At 46.0% G+C, this 19,690-nt stretch overlaps 1 protein-coding gene across 5 annotated transcripts in view; it reads left to right on the plus strand.

The window, feature by feature from the left end:
• LOC134980681 (tyrosinase-like) overlaps positions 1 to 19,690 on the plus strand; it is an 80,079-nt gene that overhangs the window by 13,417 nt on the left and 46,972 nt on the right. For 3 of the 5 annotated variants that reach the window (XM_063947602.1, XM_063947605.1, XM_063947606.1), the window contains exons 2-3: positions 15,025 to 15,853; positions 18,054 to 18,267. In XM_063947602.1, the coding sequence (XP_063803672.1) occupies positions 15,044 to 15,853; positions 18,054 to 18,267 (1,024 nt within the window). In that variant the 5' untranslated portion in view covers positions 15,025 to 15,043. Of the gene's footprint in view, positions 1 to 3,845; positions 3,936 to 15,024; positions 15,854 to 18,053; positions 18,268 to 19,690 lie in introns of all 5 variants that reach the window. The other 2 variants (XM_063947603.1, XM_063947604.1) reach the window with 2 other exon arrangements.

The following is a 19,690-nucleotide window of genomic DNA, read 5'->3' on the forward strand; positions in this document are numbered from 1 at the left end:
ACACTGAACTGATAGCAATAGGCGCAGGGCCGTCTTAACAGCAGTGAAGGCCCCTGGGCACAGCAATGCACTGGGCCCCCTACCCATCCTCCAGCGGTAGGGGTGGGGGGGTTCTATCAGTGGCAGCTTTGATGTCCCGCGGGCGGTAGGGGGTGTTCTATCTTCCGCTCAGCTTGTAGGACCTGGAGCAGTAATTTCTGCTAATTACTCCTTTACTGCACAGATGGGGCAAAACTGTAGAAGGGGGCATTGGGCTGAATGAAGAAGCCCTGGTACATGACTTCCAGAGTGGTAGGGGGTGTTTAATATGTAGGGAAGGGGTGGATAGTGGAGTGGGCTTAATATTTATAATTTTCCGGTGGGAGGGCAGCTTTCTTGACTGCAGATATCTCAAGTTCCTGAAAATATATTTCTTATCTTTGAATGGGATAAAATACTAGAGAGTCCCACCTTTCAGGAGGTACTGGGGACTTGGGGATCAGAGTTCAGGAACCAGAGCAATCCACCAATGAATATCTAAAACTGCATATTAGGCGTGTGGAGCTGGAGCAGGGACCAGCTGCTGGAAGGCTGATATCTCTGGTTCTGGGCATAGTAGAAAGAAGCTGCCAGTGTCCACCAAAAGCAGAGAGTAGCAGCTTTTGGATTATACCCTCTGAAAAACTCTAAGTCAGACAGAACTCGAGATATCTGGCTGGGAAGAGCAATTAACAGGCTTGGATAAGGACCACTGGTTTCAAGTCAGATATCTCCGGTTCCCCAGAGCCGATTTTCAAAAATCTGGTACCCCTGGAAAGAGGAGACCCTCAGCCATCAGCCTAGGGCCCTTATACTCCTGGGGCCCTTGGGCAAGAGCCCATTGAGCCCATACGAAAAGACGGCCCTGAATAGGCGGTATATGGGGAAAGCAGCAGTTTTTCTCCTGAAAACAGCACATTAGAAAACTTCCCCCAATTTCTTTACAGCTCTGTGAATGTAATATTATTCTTGCATTAATCACATAATCATTTTATCATAGATTACATTTCTAGTGCTGAATTACTACATACTTGCCTACTTTTGAAAAAGCATTTCAGGGAGATTGTGAAAGTAACACTCATCAGCGCCGACGTGTACTGCTACATCTGAGAGGCGTGTCATGAAAATGACTTATATCCAAATGTAAATGAGCCCCAAAGTTAGTAAGATCTACTTGTTGAAGAAAAGACACTGAGATTTTGCAGGATTTGTTTGTGTATTGTGTTTTGCAAGAGGTTACATATACTGTAAGTGGCCACAAGAAACCTTATTTAAAATGCATGTAGCCATAGGGATCATTGTGTCTTATAACCAATGCAGGGAAATGGCACTGATAATCCCATTTAAATGTATATATCTCCGATTTTTCATTACCAGCTATATAATGGGGGTAATGTGCAATCAGGGAGATTTCAGGTTTATTCAGGGAGTCAGGGAGATTGCTACTATTTCAGGGAGTCTCCTGCAGAATGAGGGAGGGTAGGCAACTATGATTACTATGCATGGTTGCAGCGGCGGAAATAGCGAGCGGTGGGCCCAGCTGCGACAAAATGCTTTGCCCCCCCCCCTCATCCCATCCAAGTCCACCCCCTAACCCCTATAGAGGATCTGGTGAGGGGGACCTGCTCAGGGCCAGAGAAATGGATACCTAGCAACAGTGCCGTAACTAGTCATTTTAGCACTGTGTGCAAGAAACGGCATTGGAGCCCCACCCCTCCATGCAAAACAGGGGCAGTGCGCGCCTACGTCGCGTGCAAAACATATAGGAGCGTGGCTTCATGGGGAAGGGGTGTGGCCACAAAATAATACCAATTCATATAACGGTGCACAGTAGTCTCCATTATTCAAATTACGCCACACAGTAGCACCACTACACCAGGTAGAGCCCCTTTTACACCTTACGGTGGACAGATTCCCCTTTTTACACATTAGGGCAGACAGCGTCCCCTTTTTAAACATTAAGGCAGACAGCGTCCCCCTTTTTACACATTACGGCAGACAGCGTCCCCCTTTTTACACATAACGGCAGACCGCGTCCCCTTTTTACACATAACAGCAGACAGTGTCCCCCTTTTTACACATTAAGGCTGACAGCGTCCCCTTTTTTACACATTATGGCAGACAGCGTGCCCTTTTTACACATTACAGCAGACAGCGTTCCCTTTTTACACATTAATGCAGACTGCGTCCCCTTTTTTACACATTACAGCAGACAGCGTCCCCTTTTTACACATTATGGCAGACAGCGTGCTCTTTTTACACATTACGGAAGACAGCGTTCCCCTTTTTACACATTACGGCAGACAGCGTCCCCCTTTTTACACATTAAGGCAGACAGCATCCCCTTTTTACACATTACGGCAGACAGCGTCCCCCTTTTTACACATACGGCAGACAGCGTCCCCTTTTTTACACATTACAGCAGACAGGGTCCCCCTTTTTACACATAACAGAAGACAGCATCCCCGTTTTACACATAACGGCAGACAGCGTCCCCTTTTTACACATTACGGCAGACATTGTCCCCCTTTTTACACATAACGGCAGACAGCGTCCCCCTTTTTACACATTACAGCAGACAGTGTCCCCCTTTTTACACATAACGGCAGACAGCATCCCCTTTTTACACATAACGGCAGACAGCATCCCCTTTTTACACATTACGGCAGACAGCGTCCCCTTTTTGCACATAACGGCAGACAGCATCCCCCTTTTTACACATTACAGCAGACAGGGTCCCCCTTTTTACACATAACGGCAGACAGTGTCCCCTTTTTACACATAACGGCAGACAGCGTCCCCTTTTTGCACATTACGTCAGACAGCTTCCCCTTTTTACACATTACGGCAGACAGCGTCCCCCTTTTTACACATTAAGGCAGACAGCGTGCCCTTTTTACACATTACAGCAGACAGGGTTCCCTTTTTACACAGTAAGGCAGACTGCGTCCCCTTTTTTACACATTATGGCAGACAGCGTCCCGTTTTTACACATTATGGCAGACAGCGTGCCCTTTTTACACATTACGGCAGACAGCGTCCCCCTTTTTACACGTTACGGCAGACAGCGTCTCCCTTTTTACACATTAAGGCAGACAGCATCCCCTTTTTACACATTACGGCAGACAGCGTCACCCTTTTTACACATAACGGCAGACAGCGTCCCCTTTTTACACATTACGGCAGACAGAAAAGAAAGAAAAAGAAAGAAAGAATTATACTTACTCTCTCCGCTGGCAGTCAGGCTCCTTGGTGCAGCTTCTGGCAAAGATCCCGGGCAGGAGAGAAGGAGGAGGAGGGAGGTGGAGGAGGGAGCCGCAGCAGCGCTGTGTAATTGGTGGAGGCGCTGCTGCTGCTGTCCTTCATCATAGGTTGTTCTCCGCCGCTGTGAATGCTGGGATGTGCTTCCCAGCATTCACAGCGTCGGAGAACAGCCTATGGTGAAGGAAAGGGACAGCAGCTCCAGCGCCTTCACCAATTACACAGCGCTGCTGTGGCTTCCTCCTCCTTCTCCTCCGTGGCTGCTGCGCTCCTCTCCTCGGACGGCGGGCGGCTGTGTGCTGCGGGCGGCGGTTGCCTGCAGCACACAGCGGCATGTAATGAGTCAGTTTGACTCATTACATGCTGCGCTGCTTTGGGCCCCTGAACAGTGGCGGGCCCCAGTACAAGGCGCTGCTTGCACTGGCGGTAGTTCCGCCACTGCATGGTTGATTATCATGAAGTCACTTGAGTTGAGTGACATCCAGAGAATCCATATGTAAGATGCTGTTTTTTTCAAATATAATCTTGTCCTCTATTTCACGTGTGACACAACCTCTTCTTCCTAGATAAAGAGGGACGATCAAGTCCCAGTTCTCATTATATATCAGGTGCTGGGAAGGAACACAGAGAGACCAACAGCCACCGCTCTGCCCCAGGTAACTCTATCTCAGAACTTTCAATGTTCTTTAGGTATCCTCAGGGCTGCCATCAGAAATGATGGGGCCCGGGACTGTCAAAATAGGCAGGATCTTGATCCGAGGCACCAACAGGCTAAAAGCTTTGACTGTTCCCAAGATGCTCAGCACCGCCTCCTCTATAACCACGCCTCCATGCAGAGGAGCTCAGTTTTGTTGACCAGTCCAATGCAGTAGCAGGTAAAGGAGACGACAACAGTTAGTAGCCACAGACACCACATTCTCACGACAGGAGAAGGTATCAGCGGCTAATGCCATACCAACCCAAAAAAGCTAAGTGCGTCAGGGTAGGCACCCTGTGGAATGCAGTGTACCTCGCAGAAACAGATTTAACAAGGGTAAGTTCTTACCATAATTCTCCTTTGCTGCTGCGGGGTACACTGGTATTCCACAGGGAATAACATTGGGGATGTCCTAAAGCAGTTCCTTATGGGAGGGGATGCACTATAGCGGGCACAAGAACCCGGCGTCCAAAGGTAGCATCCTGGGAGGCGGAAGTATCGAAGGCTTAGAACCTTATGAACGTGTTCACTGAGGACCACATTGCTGCCTTGCACAATTGTTCAAGGGTCGCACCATGGCGGGCCACCCAAGAAGGTCCAACAGACCGAGTAGAATGGGCTTTGATGGTAGCAGGAGCTGTAAAGGCCAGCCTGTACATAAGCATGTGCAATAACTATTCTAATCCATCTGGTCAAGGTCTGCTTGCTAGCAGGTCAGCCACGTTTGTGAAAACCAAAGAGTACAAAGAGAGAATCAGACTTCTAAATAGAGGCTGTCCTCTTCACATAGATACGGAGAGCCCGTACCACATCCAAAGACCGCTCTTTGGAGGATAAATCTGGAGAGACAAAGGCCGGAACCACAATCTCCTGGTTAAGGTGGAAAGAAGACACCACCTTAGGTAGATAACCAGGGCGCGTTCGAAGAACTGCCCGGTCACGGTGAAAAATCAGATAGAGGGAACCACAAGACAAGGCACCCAAATCTGATACCCGTCTAGCAGAGGCAATAGCCATCAGAAACAAGACCTTGAGGGAAAGCCACTTAAGGTCCGCAGATTCAAGAGGTTCAAACGGAGACTCTTGCAAAGCCTCTAGAACCTCCGACAAATCCCAAGGAGCCACAGGTGGGACATAGGGAGGTTGAATCCATAAAACACCCTGAGTGAATGTATGAACATCAGGCAGAGTCGCAATTTTTCTCTGAAACCATACCGACAAGGCAGAAATATGAACCTTGAGGGAGGCAAGCCGAAGTCCAGGCCTTGTTGTAGGAAGGCCAAAAGTTTGGCCATACTAAACTTGTAAACGTCATGATTGTTAGATGCGCACCAAGCAAAGTGAGAATTCCAGACCCTATGGTAAATCCGAGCAGAAGTCGGCTTACGGGCCTTCAGCATAGTTTGAATGACCGCCTCAGAAAATCCTTTGGCCCTCAGTATGGAAGCTTCAAGAGCCACGCTGTCAAAGCCAGTTGGGCCAAATCCTGGTAAACACAAGGACCCTGAACTTGGAGGTCTGGTCGTTGCGGAAGCAGAAGAGGACGCTCTAGTGAGAGACCTTGTAGGTCTAAGAATCAATGCCGTCTGGGCCACTCTGGAGCTATTAGAAGAAGGATTCCTCCTTTTTGTTTGAACTTCCTCACTACTCTGGGCAGGAGTGACACCGGAGGGAACACGTATGGCAGCTGAAAGTTCCATGGAATTGCCAGTGCATCCACGAACGCCGCTTGAGGATCCCTTGTTCTTGCTCCGACGAACGGAACCTTGTGAATTGTGTCGAGATGCCATCAGGTCTACATCTGGTAGGCCCCACTTGTTCACTAGGAGTTGAAATACTTCTGGATGAAGGCTCCACTCTCCAGTGCGTACGTCCTGATGACTGAGGAAGTCCACTTCCCAGTTAAGGACCGCCGGAATGAACACTGCCGATATGCCTGGCAGATGGCGTTCCACCCATTGAAGAATCTTTGACACATCCATCATTGCCATGCGGCTTCGAGTGCCGCCTTGGTAATTTATGTACGCCACCATGGTGGCGTTGTCTGACTGTACTTGAACAGGCCTGTTCAGTACTAGATGCCGGGCCAGTTTCAGAGCATTGAACACAGCCTGCAATTCCAGAATGTTTATCGGAAGGAGAGACTCCTCCCTGGTCCATCGACCCTGAAGAGAGTGTTGCTCCAACACCGCGCCCCAACCCATCAGACTGGCATCCGTCGTCAGAAGGACCCAGTTGGAGATCCAGAAGGGACGACCCCTGCTCAATCGTTGGTCCTGCAGCCATCAGGTCAGTGACAGACGGACCTCTGGAGACAAGGAGGTAATTTGATACCTGATCCGGTGAGGCAGGCTATCCCACTTGGCAAGCATCAGTTTCTGCAGAGGGCGGGAATGAAATTAAGCATACTCCACCATGTCAAAAGCCAACACCATTAGGCCTAGTACTTGCATCGCTGAGTGTATCGACACACGCGGACAAGAAAGGAAGCAACGTATCTTGTCCTGAAGCTTCAAGACTTTCTCCTGTGACAAAAAAACTCTGGCTGTGTGTGTCCAACAACGCTCCCAGATGCACCATGCACTGGGCAAGGACCAGGGTTGATTTCTTCCAGTTGATGAGCCACCCGTGGACTTGCAGAAACTGAACAGATCCAAATGACGGAGGAGAACTTCTGGGGAATTGGCCAGTATCAGCAGATCGTCCAGATACGGCAGGATTTGGATACCCCGACGGTGGAGTGAAGCCGTCATAACTGCCATGACCTTGGTGAAAATTCGCTGAGCCGTGGTCAGACCAAATGGTGAGGCCCGGAATTGGTAATGGAGATTGCCAATAGCAAACCGCAGGTATTGCTGATGTGACATGGCAATAGGGACATGCAGGTAAGCATCCTGTATATCCAGGTATACCTGTGCACAGATATGGATCCCCTGGTTCCAAAGCCAGGACAATAGAGCGAAGGGTCTCCATACGAAACTTGGAGACCCTCACAAACTTGTTCAAAGATTTGAGGTTGAGAATGGGCCGGTGAGGAACCATTCGGTTTGGGGACTAGGAGCAGTGTTGAATAGTACCCCCTGCCCCTCTGAACCAGAAGCACCGGCACTACCACTCTGGTGTGCAGGAGGGATTGTACCACTAAACGGAGAGTTGTTACCTTCACCTGATCCGAAGGGATGTCGGTCAGGCAACAGCGAGGAGGGCGACGTGTCTTGAAGGATATAGCATATCCGTGAGTGACGACTTCCCGTACCCAAGCGTCTGAAGTGGTTTTCAACCATACCTTGGTGAACTGTAGAAGTCGGGACCCCACCCTCGGATCCCCCAGGGGCAGGCCCGCCCCGTCATGCCGCAGGCTTGTCAGATTTGAAAGCCGGCTGACGGGCAGCCCAGGCACGTTTAGGCTTGGGCTTGGTGGTTTTGGAAGTGCAAGACTGTTTCGGCTACGCCTGTCACTTTGATTTACCCAGAGGGCGAAAGGAACAAAAGGAAGTACTCTTAGCCTTCGGGGCTGAAGGAGTAGTACTAGGTAGACATGCAGTCTTAGCAGACGCCAAGTAAGTGACAATCTTGTTGAGATCCTTACCAAAGAGGATGTTTCCTTTAAATGGGAGCACCTCCAGGATTTCTTAAGAGTCCAAGTCCACCGACCAGGACCACAACCAGAGAATACAGTGAGCCAAAATGGATGTCGTAGCAGCCTTGGCCGCCAGAACACCTGCAGCTGAAGCTGCTTCTTTAATGTAATGAGATGCCGTGACAAGAGAGACATTATCTGGCATGTTCAGAAAAATTGGATGGAAACTCAGCCTCTGTTTCCTGAGCCCATGTCTCAATAGCTTCTGCGGCCCAAGTAGCCGCAATGGAGGGCCTATGCACAGCTCCTGCAAGGGTATAGATAGCTTTTAAGCAACCCTCCACACGCTTATCTGTCGGTTCCTTGAGAGAAGTGACGGTAGTGACAGGCAGAGCAGATGACACCACCAGCCTAGCGATTTGCGAATCCACCGGCGGTGGCGTTTCCCAATTTTTACTCAATTCTGCCGCAAGGGGATAGCGGGCTAGCATCTTCTTGTGCGGGGTGAACAGTGGCGTAACTAGACATTTTAGCGCTTTGTGCAAGAAACCACATCGGCGCCCCCCTCCATATATAATATTTGGGGAGTGGCTTCATGGGAAAGGGCATGGCCACATAGCCCACTTTTACACATTACGGCAGGCAGAGTCCCTTTTTACACAGTGCGGCAGGTAGAGTCCCCTTTTACACATTAGGCAGGCAGAGTCCCCGTTTTACACATTACGGCAGGCAGAGTACCCCTTTTTACACATTAGGCAGGCAGAGTCTGAGAGAGAGAGATAGAGAGAAAGAATTATACTTACCTGTGACCCCCCTGTGAGCACCCCAGGCATGTGAGAGGCACACAGAGTTAGTGGAGACAGGTAGCTGGCTGGGCAGTAAAATATCCCGACCACCCCTCCATGAACCTGCCACCACAAGTATCCCCTCCTCCCAGCTCTGGCTGCCACTGTAAACACCCCTCCACCCACCCAGCAACCGCCGCCGCTACACCGCCCTCCACCCAGGACTTGCTGCAGAGCACAGAGCACTCACCCATCGACGGTCTGAGCTGGTCGTCTTCGGAGTGCGGGTGGTCATGGCAGCGGCAGGGGATGTCTCTGTGCGGGAAATGCGGTATAGAGCTGCTGTGGCACTCTAGTTAAAGCTCTACCATCCTCCAAACGGCTCCACACCAGCAGGAACCAGAGGCGTGTCCTGGCTCTGTGTGTTCACCGTGCTGCTAGAGTCAAAAGAGGGGGGGGTGCTGCTGATGCCTGTAAGTATATCAGCAGCTGTGCATCCAGCAGAGAAGGAGCTGGGCGCAACGTTGCTATATTATGTAGTGCTCAGCGTTGCTTCTTGCGGCGGCCAAACGGGGTGGATGCTGTGCCATCTGCCCACACCTAGTTACGGCCCTGCCAAATACAGTAGCACCACCCTGCACATGCACTCCCCACCTCCAAAATGCAGCCCTAGAGACAAAATTCCAATATCCAGCGTGCTCCTAGTGTGCTGTATGCCAGAGATTGCACCCAAACACACAAACTAGGACAGCATATTACACACACAGACTGTTCTCCCCATACACACTTGGATTACACACTGCCCCCCCCCCCCCATTCCACTCCCTCACACTTTGACTTCAGACTGTGTCTCCCTAATCTAATTGGACTGCAGACTGCCCCCTCCTCTACACAGACATAATAATTATAGCCCACACACGCAGTCTCCGTTAATTAAATTGCAGGGTGACTCACCGCTGGCGCTGCCACTGAAAAATGAGAGGACACTGGAGGCTCCGCAATGGCGTGTGGGAAGCTGCTACAACTGGACTGCACAACAGCTCCCCCTGCCTAGGCCATCTTCCTATATCCAGCGAATTCTGAACACTGGCTGAGGAGGACCGGTAGCTGGCGGCCGCGGGCAGTGTGTGCGCTGGCTGCGGCAGGTGTAGGTGACTGATGGACATTGAGTGGCAGCGGCGGTGGTCATTTTCACACAGGCGCAGCAGACCATGACGGCGCCGTACTGCATTGTGGTCTTCCGGCCCTGGTCCCTCTTCACAGTAAGTAGGAGTGGAGGGGGCGGAGCACAAGGGGGATAGACTGGCTGGTCCTCCGAAGTGCTGCTGGCTGCTGTTATGTACACAGCAGCCAGCGCAGCAGCTACAAAGGCGGCCGGTAATCAGGGTGGCAGCAGATGGTGCGCCTACAGGGCAAGTGCGCTGTGGGGGCAAAGCACCATTTGCCCACACCTAGTTACGACGCTGGGGGTGAATTTCTTTCCTGGGTTCTCCCAGGATTCCTGACGTATGTCAAGCAAATGGTCAGAATGAGGTAAAACCAATCTAGTAACCTTCTGATGTTTGAACCTGTTTCTTAGATGTAGTAGCAGGCTCAGGATCATCATCAATCTGAAGAATGAGCCTGATAGCCTCTAATAGATCAGGAACATCCAACTGTGAAACAGATTCCCCATCAGTAACGTCATAGTCAGAGTCTGTAGGGTCAGTATACACGCCATCTTCATCGGAAGAGGTATCCGGAATATGCGTGGATTGAGAGGAAGTAACAGCCCGCTTAGAAAACTTCTTAGGTTTAGTCTTAGGCGGGCGAGGGTCAGGAATGCGTTTATCCAAGGACTTATTCAAGTGCTGTAACTGAGTGGGCAGAGCATCTGTCCATGGCGGATTAACCGCAGGGACCATATAAGGCTAATAAGGCACAGGAGGTCCCATAGGGGGTGCAAGTCTAGTTACCAGCGTAGTCAGTAAATTAGAAAAGGCAGCCTAAGGCGGGCCCTGATGTGCCCCCGTTGTTACAAACTGACTGGGGGGTACAGAACCCCCAAAACCTGAACCCTCCGCAGCCATGTTATCCTCAAATGCATCTAGGACATCATAACCGCGCATGGCGGAATCAGCCCCAGACCCATCGCTCCCTGTAGCTGACATGATATGAAAGAGTAAACCACGGGCGACACAGTACAATATCAGCAGATATAATACCTAACACAAACCCCCCGTGCAGTGTGACAGCACAAACAGAGGATTTCTGAGGTAAAATGTGACTGAAAAACACAGAGAAAAATACAAAATATGTATATTATGTGAAATACCTATATTATCTAATAACCCTGATGCATGAAGCCCCCTCAGGTTACAGAATATAGGGATAGCAGTAGGAGTGAGATACACGGAGTAGAGATCACCCAGCAGCTATATGCACACACACAGTCACATGTACAATGCAGGAATTATGACAAATAATAAAACTGCACTGGACTAGCAATACTATTACTGAGTAAAGCTATATATATAAATAGATGTATCAATGCACAGTAAAAACTGGATGAATATCACAGGATACTTGTACTAAATAACCCTGAAGTATGCACTTGTTCTTAACTAACACTGTCTAAACGACATGTAGAATACATAAGTGTCCTGTAAATGCACAGCGCTGATGATGCAGGCGGCTTTACAGAAGATGCATCACCCAGCAGTCCCAGAATCAGCGCAGCTGTGTAATGGCGCCCAAACGCTGACAGGGAGTGAGGAAGACAGAGAGATGCAGGTCCAGGGCGGGAACATTTACTCTAAATGGCGCCCAGGGGCTGGGGAGGTGCTACAGGCCAGAGCCTTATCCCAATGCTGGACTTCACCACCGGGTGCTGCAGGCCTTAATAAAATGGATTATAGCCTAATCCAACCTGTGCCCTTGCCCTGGTGGTCTAGTGGGGTCCCTGTACTGCCACAGTGTCCACGCCAGCGCACACGGCCCGCCTCCTAATGGTCGCGGCGGATCTCGATTTCCAGTGGGACCCGCCTGGGGACCCTCTTAACTCCTCCCTGAGTGCGGCCACGCGATCCCGGAGAACTTCGGTTAGTGTGTGTGCCCTGGGTGAAGAACCGGAGCCTCCGCTGTAAGTACCCGGCAACCAGGGACGCTGGAGTATACAGCGCCGCTGGGGGAGGTGATGGAGCTGCAGCAGGAGATATCAGAATGATATCTAGCACTAGAGTGCCTCTGCTGCAGCCCTTGAAGTCTTCTATATTCTTTAAAATAGCTCTTTTTATGGCTGCTGGAGCAGCCCTACCTGTTAGCTGCCTGCACTGCAGGCACCAACTTACAAACTGAGCTCCTGTGCACGGAGGCGGGGTTATAGAAGAGGCCAAAAATATTATATATCCAAATGAAGCACTGTCCAAATCAGTATACATTTAAAAACACAAAACATTTATTGCACAACACATTACATACATATAACACACGGCTACCAATTGGTATGAGTCAGGCGCTAAGTTAGGGCTGGTTCACTAATCAGCAGCTGCCACAAATAGGATAAGTCACTCCTATATAGAAATACACATCAGAACAAGAAGAGAGGCAGCGCTTAAACCTAATAAAAAATGGATAATCTGTCAAGTTAATATAATTGAATAGATATAAACACACATAAATTTCAATAAACGGTTAAAAATTTATAAGAAAAAATTCATTGATTTTATATAGTAAAAAAGTCACCCAAATCCTTTGTAGATGCATTACGCCAATAAATGATGGAATAATACAGGTCAAAGTGGACAGTTTTTTTCTCCTGTAGAACTGATAGCACAGTCCAAATGAGCGTAGATTTTGACTAACACCCGCTGGAGGAAGATTTTAAATGTTTGTATATCCAAATGGAGTCTTCACCATAGATACGGATGTCTTGAATGTCACAGTCTGATAGAGGCAAATGGTAGGAGATCGTCCACATAAGATGACATTATCCAATTTGAAGATCAGGCCGGCATCTGTGTATAGTAACGTCCTTTTGGGATTGGGTGACCACTAGCCCACCAACGCGTTTCGCTGCCAAGCCTTGCAGCTTTTTAAAGGTAATTCTGGGCACAGTGAACTGTGTATTTATACCTTGCTAATTTCATAAGCAATATCACCTGACAGACCAATCCATTAAGGTAAAAACGTATAAAAACATTTAATCAATTACACACTAATTTCATAACATTACTCAGCAGAAGACAGACATACATATAGCCTGATCTTCAAATTGGATAAAGTCATCTTATGTGGACGATCTACCATTTGCCTCTATCAGACTGTGACATTCAAGACATCCGTATCTATGGTGAAGACTCCATTTGGATATACAAACCTTTAAAATCTTCCTCCAGCGGGTGTTAAACAGTCAAACTCTACGCTCATTTGGACTGTGCTCTCAGTTCTACAGGAGAAAAAACTGTCCAGCTAGGACAGGACACAGGGGAAGCACACCACAGTGGCAGACTTTCTATAGTAGGACTGGAGTCTCCACGGTGATCTGGCGGTAAGCGCTCTCTGCATCATTGGGGGAGCAGCTATTTTCTTTCCACACACCCCTAACCATATACCAGCTTGGCGCCCCTGTTCCGAACCGCTAGGACACCCCCCTGAATGACTGATTAGGTACTTAGAAGATTTTAATTAATTTTAATTAGCTAATAATGACATGTCAATTTTGGGGTCAAAAAATGCAAAGTAATGGAAATTGGGGTACAACGTATGGGACAAGTACATTGGGGTGAGTTATGGGTGGGACAATTGTTTTAAGACTTGCAGATGGGAGTTATCTGTCTGTTTCCACTTTTTTTTTAAAAAAAGTCCCCTAAAAAGACCCAAATATATACTTATACCCATTTTTATGTACCCCAAACTTAACAAGAGCACTTATTTTGCTGAAAAAAATAGCTTTCTGTCTTTTTTTTAACATTTAAAAAAATAATGCATAGAATAGCTATTTGACCTAATTTAATTACACCAAATAGTTTTATTATAACCAATAATAGACTTCTATAATGTTTTCCTATATTAGTTTTGCTTTTTTGGGGGTATAGGCAGATTTCCCCATTTTCTCCTATACTTATCACCGCTTTTGACGGCTAGAATTGTTGCGCGAATCCCGTTATTGCTATTTTTTAATGGGATAACTGCGATAAATGGGAATGCGCAGGGTGCAATAACATGATTTTATGGGAGATAGGTGCGATAACATTAGCTGCAAACGGTTATTATCGCTGCTCTTAGGATACCCCCCTAAATGTTAAAATCAGATCTTTAAATAAAATTATAACTTAAAATTTTAAAAATGTTGGTTTTTATTCCTTAACATTTTAAAGTTGTCCATACCAAATTTTAAGTAGTATCTAAATGGAATCTTATGAACATGTCTTATTTTAAATGGAATCTTGTGAACATGTCTTATTTTGTGCTCAAATAAAAAATAAAAAAGTTTTTTTGGGAGCGGAGCGGCTGTCTTAATCTTGACAATGATTGCTTTTTTTCATTTTCTTAAATCAATTTAATTATGTGTCTTATAAGTTGGAGACATTTTATTATGAGCTTAACGTTTTTTTATCTGACATAATAATAATAATAATAATAATAATAATAATAATATTAATAATAATAAACCTAATCAAGGAATAAATAAAGTTTAACTAATTTGAATTCTGTAAATATGCTTTTATACTTTTAGTCTGTGACCCTGAAATGTTGACTTCTTAAATTTAGTCATGTGGTATAGCAAATCAAATCCTATTGTTTCGAAGAAATTATTTTTTTGAATTTTTGTTTTAAGCTCGATCCTGGCCTGATAAAATTACTAATTAAATTACTAAACTGACTGTTTCAAATAACTAACTTCATAAGAGGAAAATTTAGATTTGAGACACTATCTCTGCATACTCTCATGTGTGCAGGTCATTGCAGGTCATTCATAGAATTACCTCTTTGAAATATTTACCATTCCCTAAAACCCCCCTCCAAATTTTGTTTTCTTTTCATTTAACTTCATATCCCTTAATTGATTTTATGATGTGTAAATAATTGTTTTGGTTTTATTGGCTGACTTTTGGAAAATAATAAGAATATGCAAAAACTGTTCTAATTCACATAATATGCTTGTGACCTCAAAATAGTGTGAGATCTCACACCTGTCCTTCCCTGATCAATGAAATAGATGGGTTAAGGGCAATACATTATTTTACTTTGCTGCAACCATGCTGCCGAACTGTAGAAGATGGTAAATTAAATAAATACTATATGATAAAAGGCTAATGCTGCTCCTCACCTTTATGGTGCCGGCAGCCACTAGATGGTGCCCAATGGAGAAATTAAAGTGTTGATCTGTTCAGAAATGGACACACACATCATTTTGACAGGTGAGTAACTAGTATAACATAATCAAAAAGTGAAATGGTAAATCTGGGTTAATTTTTCCCTAGTTAGTCTCAACATTGAATAATCTCTGTTAAAAAGACGGTATGCTAATTTGGGAAATTACTGTGCCTCCATAATGTGTATATTTGATGTTATCAGATGCATTTTCTCAGATTCTCAGCGTGAAAGTATGTATACTGGTAAATATTATTTGATCACTTGCTATGATGTTACAGCTAGAATTATACTTTTAAAGTCTAATGTTATTTCTCAATGTTTTCTAGCCTCTTGCAGCAGCAAGTCATGCGGTTACTGTGTGTCTTCATGGCGCTTTGCCTGGGTGTGGTTCATAGCCAATTTCCCAGGGAATGCACCACACAGAAAGCATTAAATAATAATTACTGCTGCCCATACTGGAAAGATGGTAGCCGCTGCGGCTCACTCTCAGGCCGTGGCGATTGTCGTGACTGGGTAGTACCTATAGCTATAGTTCCTCTAAGGAAACATCATGGTTACATTCGCCAATATGATGATGATCGCTTGGACTGGCCCAATCACTATTATAATCACACCTGTGAGTGCTTTGGAAACTATAGCGGCTTTAACTGCGGTGATTGCAGGTATGGTTTCTTTGGAGAAAAATGTGAGCGACAAAAGACTAATGTTCGGAAAGAGATTCGGGAACTCTCACTTGTTGAAAGGAAAAGGTTCTTTAGCTATTTAGCTTTGGCCAAAGCCACAAAAAGCAAAGACTTTGTTGTCCTGTCCACCGGAGACAGACACCACCGAGACACGTACCGCTTTGTGGATGCCACAATCTATGATATTTTTGCTTGGATCCATTACTACTCTATGAAGCCAATTATGAAAAATGGAATCTTTGATAATCGTAAAACCTATGCTCATCAAGGTCCGGCCTTTCCTGGTTGGCACCGGTTGGGGCTCCTGTTCATTGAAAGACAAATTCAGCTCCTGACAGGTGATGAAGATTTTGCTCTCCCTTATTACGACTGGCGAGGAGACACAAACTGTTCTATCTGTACTGATGGTTATCTTGGTGAAAGTGATACCCAAGGGATTCTGGATGAATACTCTAACTTCGCTTCATGGAAAGTGAGTATTTTTGTTCTGTTTTTTTTCTGGATTTGCCAGTTTCAGAAAACAACATTTTCAGCTTCTATATGCCCTCCTCTAACCTTTACTAAGGGGTCTATTTACTAAGCTTTGGACGGAGACAAAGTCGACGGAGAAAAAGTACCAGCCAATTAGCTCCTAACTATCATGTCACAGACTAGGTTTGAAAAATGACAGTTTGGAGCTGGTTGGTTGGTACTTTATCTCCATCCACTTTATCTCGATCCAAGGCTTAGTAAATAGACCCCTATATACATTGTGTTATGTTTGTATCTTCCTTCTGTGGTAGTATTGATTTGTATTATTACTCTTTAATTGGACACAAGTCAGCTCTGCCCTGTCCATTGCATACTGGGAGTTATTCAGATGTGGTTGGAGTTGCACTGTATGGTAATGCAGCAGGAGGCGTATATAACAAGCATACGCCTCCTGCTGCAGTAGTGATCCAACCTGCATCTGGAGACGCAGCAGCAGATCGTTCATTCACCATCAAGTGGCTTGTAGCACCCATGGTGACACACAAGTTGCTCATTGCAGAGGCCAGGAAGTTTCTGTGCAACCATAGAGATCCCTGGCCTCTTCCCTCCCACTAAACAGTGGCGACCATACTTACCTACTCTCCCGGATTCTGCGGGAGACACCCGGTTTTTCGAGTAGTCCCCCGCAGCCCCGGAAGAGTGGGCACACCTCCCGCATTCTGCCCACTTCCTAGTGAAGTGGGCAGAATGTGGAGAAAGATACAGCAAAATCGTGGACTGGTGGAGGGGGCGGAGCCTAATGACACGGTTATATGCTAATCGCATCATTTAGCTCCGCCCCCTATGCAAATATTAACCTACTGTGAGCTTTTCCTGGTGAGTAGGCGGGGCTTAATGATGTAATTATCTCAGCCCCGCCCTCATTGCCGCCCACCTGCTTCTCCTCTCCGGGCATCTCCCGGAGAGGAGATTTGAGATGTCGGTAAGTATGGTGGCGAAACGCCTCATTTTCACAAACAGAGGCTGTCGCTGCCGCTACACACCACATAAAATGTAAGCAGGCTGTCAATCACTGACAGTCTGCTGCATTCCTGCATCGCTGCACCCGTTTGCACACATGCAGAACAGGTCCTGTGCTAGCGCAAACTACTGATAATTATCGGTACTTTGCTCTTCACAGCGCAACCCCAACTGGACCTGAATAAGGTCCATTATGTATCCACAGAGCGGTTTTTAGACTCATCTAACAAAGATAATAAACAGTATGGCTCAGGGGCGGGGGCCCATGTGCACACTATGGCTATATTCCTGGCAACTAATCTCTTTTGCGCATGCACAGGTCTCCAAAAACATGATGCCCACCATGTTCCCCATGACAAATGTCTACTACACATGTTCCAATCACCGAGAAAATGTCCGCCATGCCATTTTCTGAGTGATTACTGCTGCAGCAGTAGCGCCGACGTTGAACTCTGGAGAGGTAAGTAATTGAACATGAGTGCAGGGTGTGCACCCAGTATAGATACGCGCATGGTACTGATATAGAAGAATTGATTGAACACATACAAAGAAGACAAAGCAGCTGCCTCATGAAAGGTTGACATGTGCGGGACAGTAAACTAAAGGTGACTGCAGATTTAAAAAAATAAAAAAAATCCTACAAAGGCCAATGCAATTTAAGTATTACTTCGACAGTTCACATGTAAATCCATGCAGATAAGCTACCAATGTTTCTCCTAATTTTAGCTTTGGGGCCAAAACCAGAGTGGGAGCACCCACATAAAAACAAATTGTCATTAAATATTTATGTAGACATTTTTTTATTTTAAATATTCATGGGTGGGTAATATGGTTTTCTACCTTCAGAGTGGGATCTAGTCACACCCTCTGTAGGGGTTTGGTATGTTAGGTTGACAGTAGTGGTGTTTGGTGTCGATATTATGACCATGTGACTGGTCTGGACCATGTAGATGCAGCCCTCCATGACCTGGCCTGAAGGTGGTACAGAGTAGGATGTAAGACTATCACATACGATCTGGGACACCCCGCAACTTTGTCCTCCTTTGCTGATTTTATCTGCTGGTGATTCCATCCAGCTGTGAACAGTTTCTGGAAGAGTGACTGAGAATATCTGTGACGCTGCTAATACCCTGTTATCTGTACCACTGGGAAATGGTATTAAATATGTTTTTTTTCTTCAGGCTATTTGCAGTGGGTACAATTATATTGATGCCTATTGCCCCGCAGCTGGCGATTATTGTCAGATGGAGAACTTGCGTAGAAAGCCAGGCGCAGACCCTACGATCACAGGTCTTCCCTCCTTCCAAGATGTTGAGGACACACTTAAATGGGAAGACTTTGATACTCCTCCATACAACAGCAGGTCACAGAGAAGCTTCCGGAACTGCTTGGAAGGTGGGCATGTTATTCTTACTTGCTGTTACTTTAATAACTTCAACTGAAACAACACTAAAAGGGAGAAATTTGTCTACACTGATGTTGCGATGTGCTGATTCAGAATAGCACATCACGTCCACTGGGATCTCAAAACTTTCAATGTTGGCACTACACTACCGATACAGTATGTGATGTCCAGAAGCCCCTCACATGCAACTGATCTCACCCCAAAGTGTTTCTTCTGTATTGATATTATCCACACTCAATTGTTTAGTACAGCCCCTTAGAGTAGGGCTGATGTAGTGTGAGTACTGTTACAGTTTGCGTACCATGGGGCATATATAATAGAGTCCGAGGCGCCAGAGGTGTGGGATTTTTTTTAAAGGGGCAATACTTTACAAGGCAAAACTATGCCTCGTAAATGATTGCCATTTTAAAAAACCATCTAAGATCGTCCGGCATCCTGCACCTCTGGCAAGCAAGGACCCTATTACAGATGTAGCCATGCTCATCTATCCTCCATGTGGCATGTAATGCAAAAGACTAGTCACATTACGTATGCCTTCACCTGGTCACGGTGAAGGGTAATCAGCTGCAAGGTAGCATATTTAGTCGCAATGTAATTTGTTTCTCCGGTCGATGCAATACATGTATTCATCCACCAGGTGTCACTTTTGAAAACAGCCATTGTGCATGTGTTAATTCTCCATTGCAAACTCAAATAATGCTTCAATTTTACGAGTACATAGTTTTTTTAAATTATTTATTTACACTGTATATATTATGTTGGATAAACATCACTGTAATATACGTACTGTATGTTTTACAAGCCTTACCATAGTAACAGTTGCTTAATTACACACTGCAAATTTTACCATGAAGCTGATAGCGTGTGTCTGTTATACCACTAAAAATGACATTAAACAACTACCGTACACATCAAGAGAAACATAATTTTAAACACACTGCAAATTTTTCCGTGCTCATTAACAACATGCGTCTATTACCCTAAAATGCATAGTGAAATGAATGATTGTGCAATCATTGATAGTGGGCTACTTTGGTCTAGAGGTACTGTCAACATTGTAGCATGCCCATGTACAAGGGATCGATTCCCAGCAATAACAATTCTTTAAAAAAAAATGATTACTGTTTTTTTCTTTGTGTATCATCACAACGACTTTGGTTTGCTGCGGCAGAGACGCTTCTATATTATGATCACTATAACTGAGGACAGGAAAAGGTCTCCTATAATGAGCCGACTCTGCATCTTTAAACGCAACATACTGTACTGTTTGTACAGAATATTACGGGTATGTATGATCACTCACAGTGACTACTGGACAAGTACAGTATCAACACAGAGTTTTTTTGTTGTTGCATTGAGCGGATTGTGTGCGTCTATTGGCCCTCATTCTGAGTTGTTCGCTCGCTAGCAGAT

Source organism: Pseudophryne corroboree, chromosome 12 (genome assembly GCF_028390025.1).
Source record: "Pseudophryne corroboree isolate aPseCor3 chromosome 12, aPseCor3.hap2, whole genome shotgun sequence".
NCBI lineage: Eukaryota > Metazoa > Chordata > Amphibia > Anura > Myobatrachidae > Pseudophryne > Pseudophryne corroboree.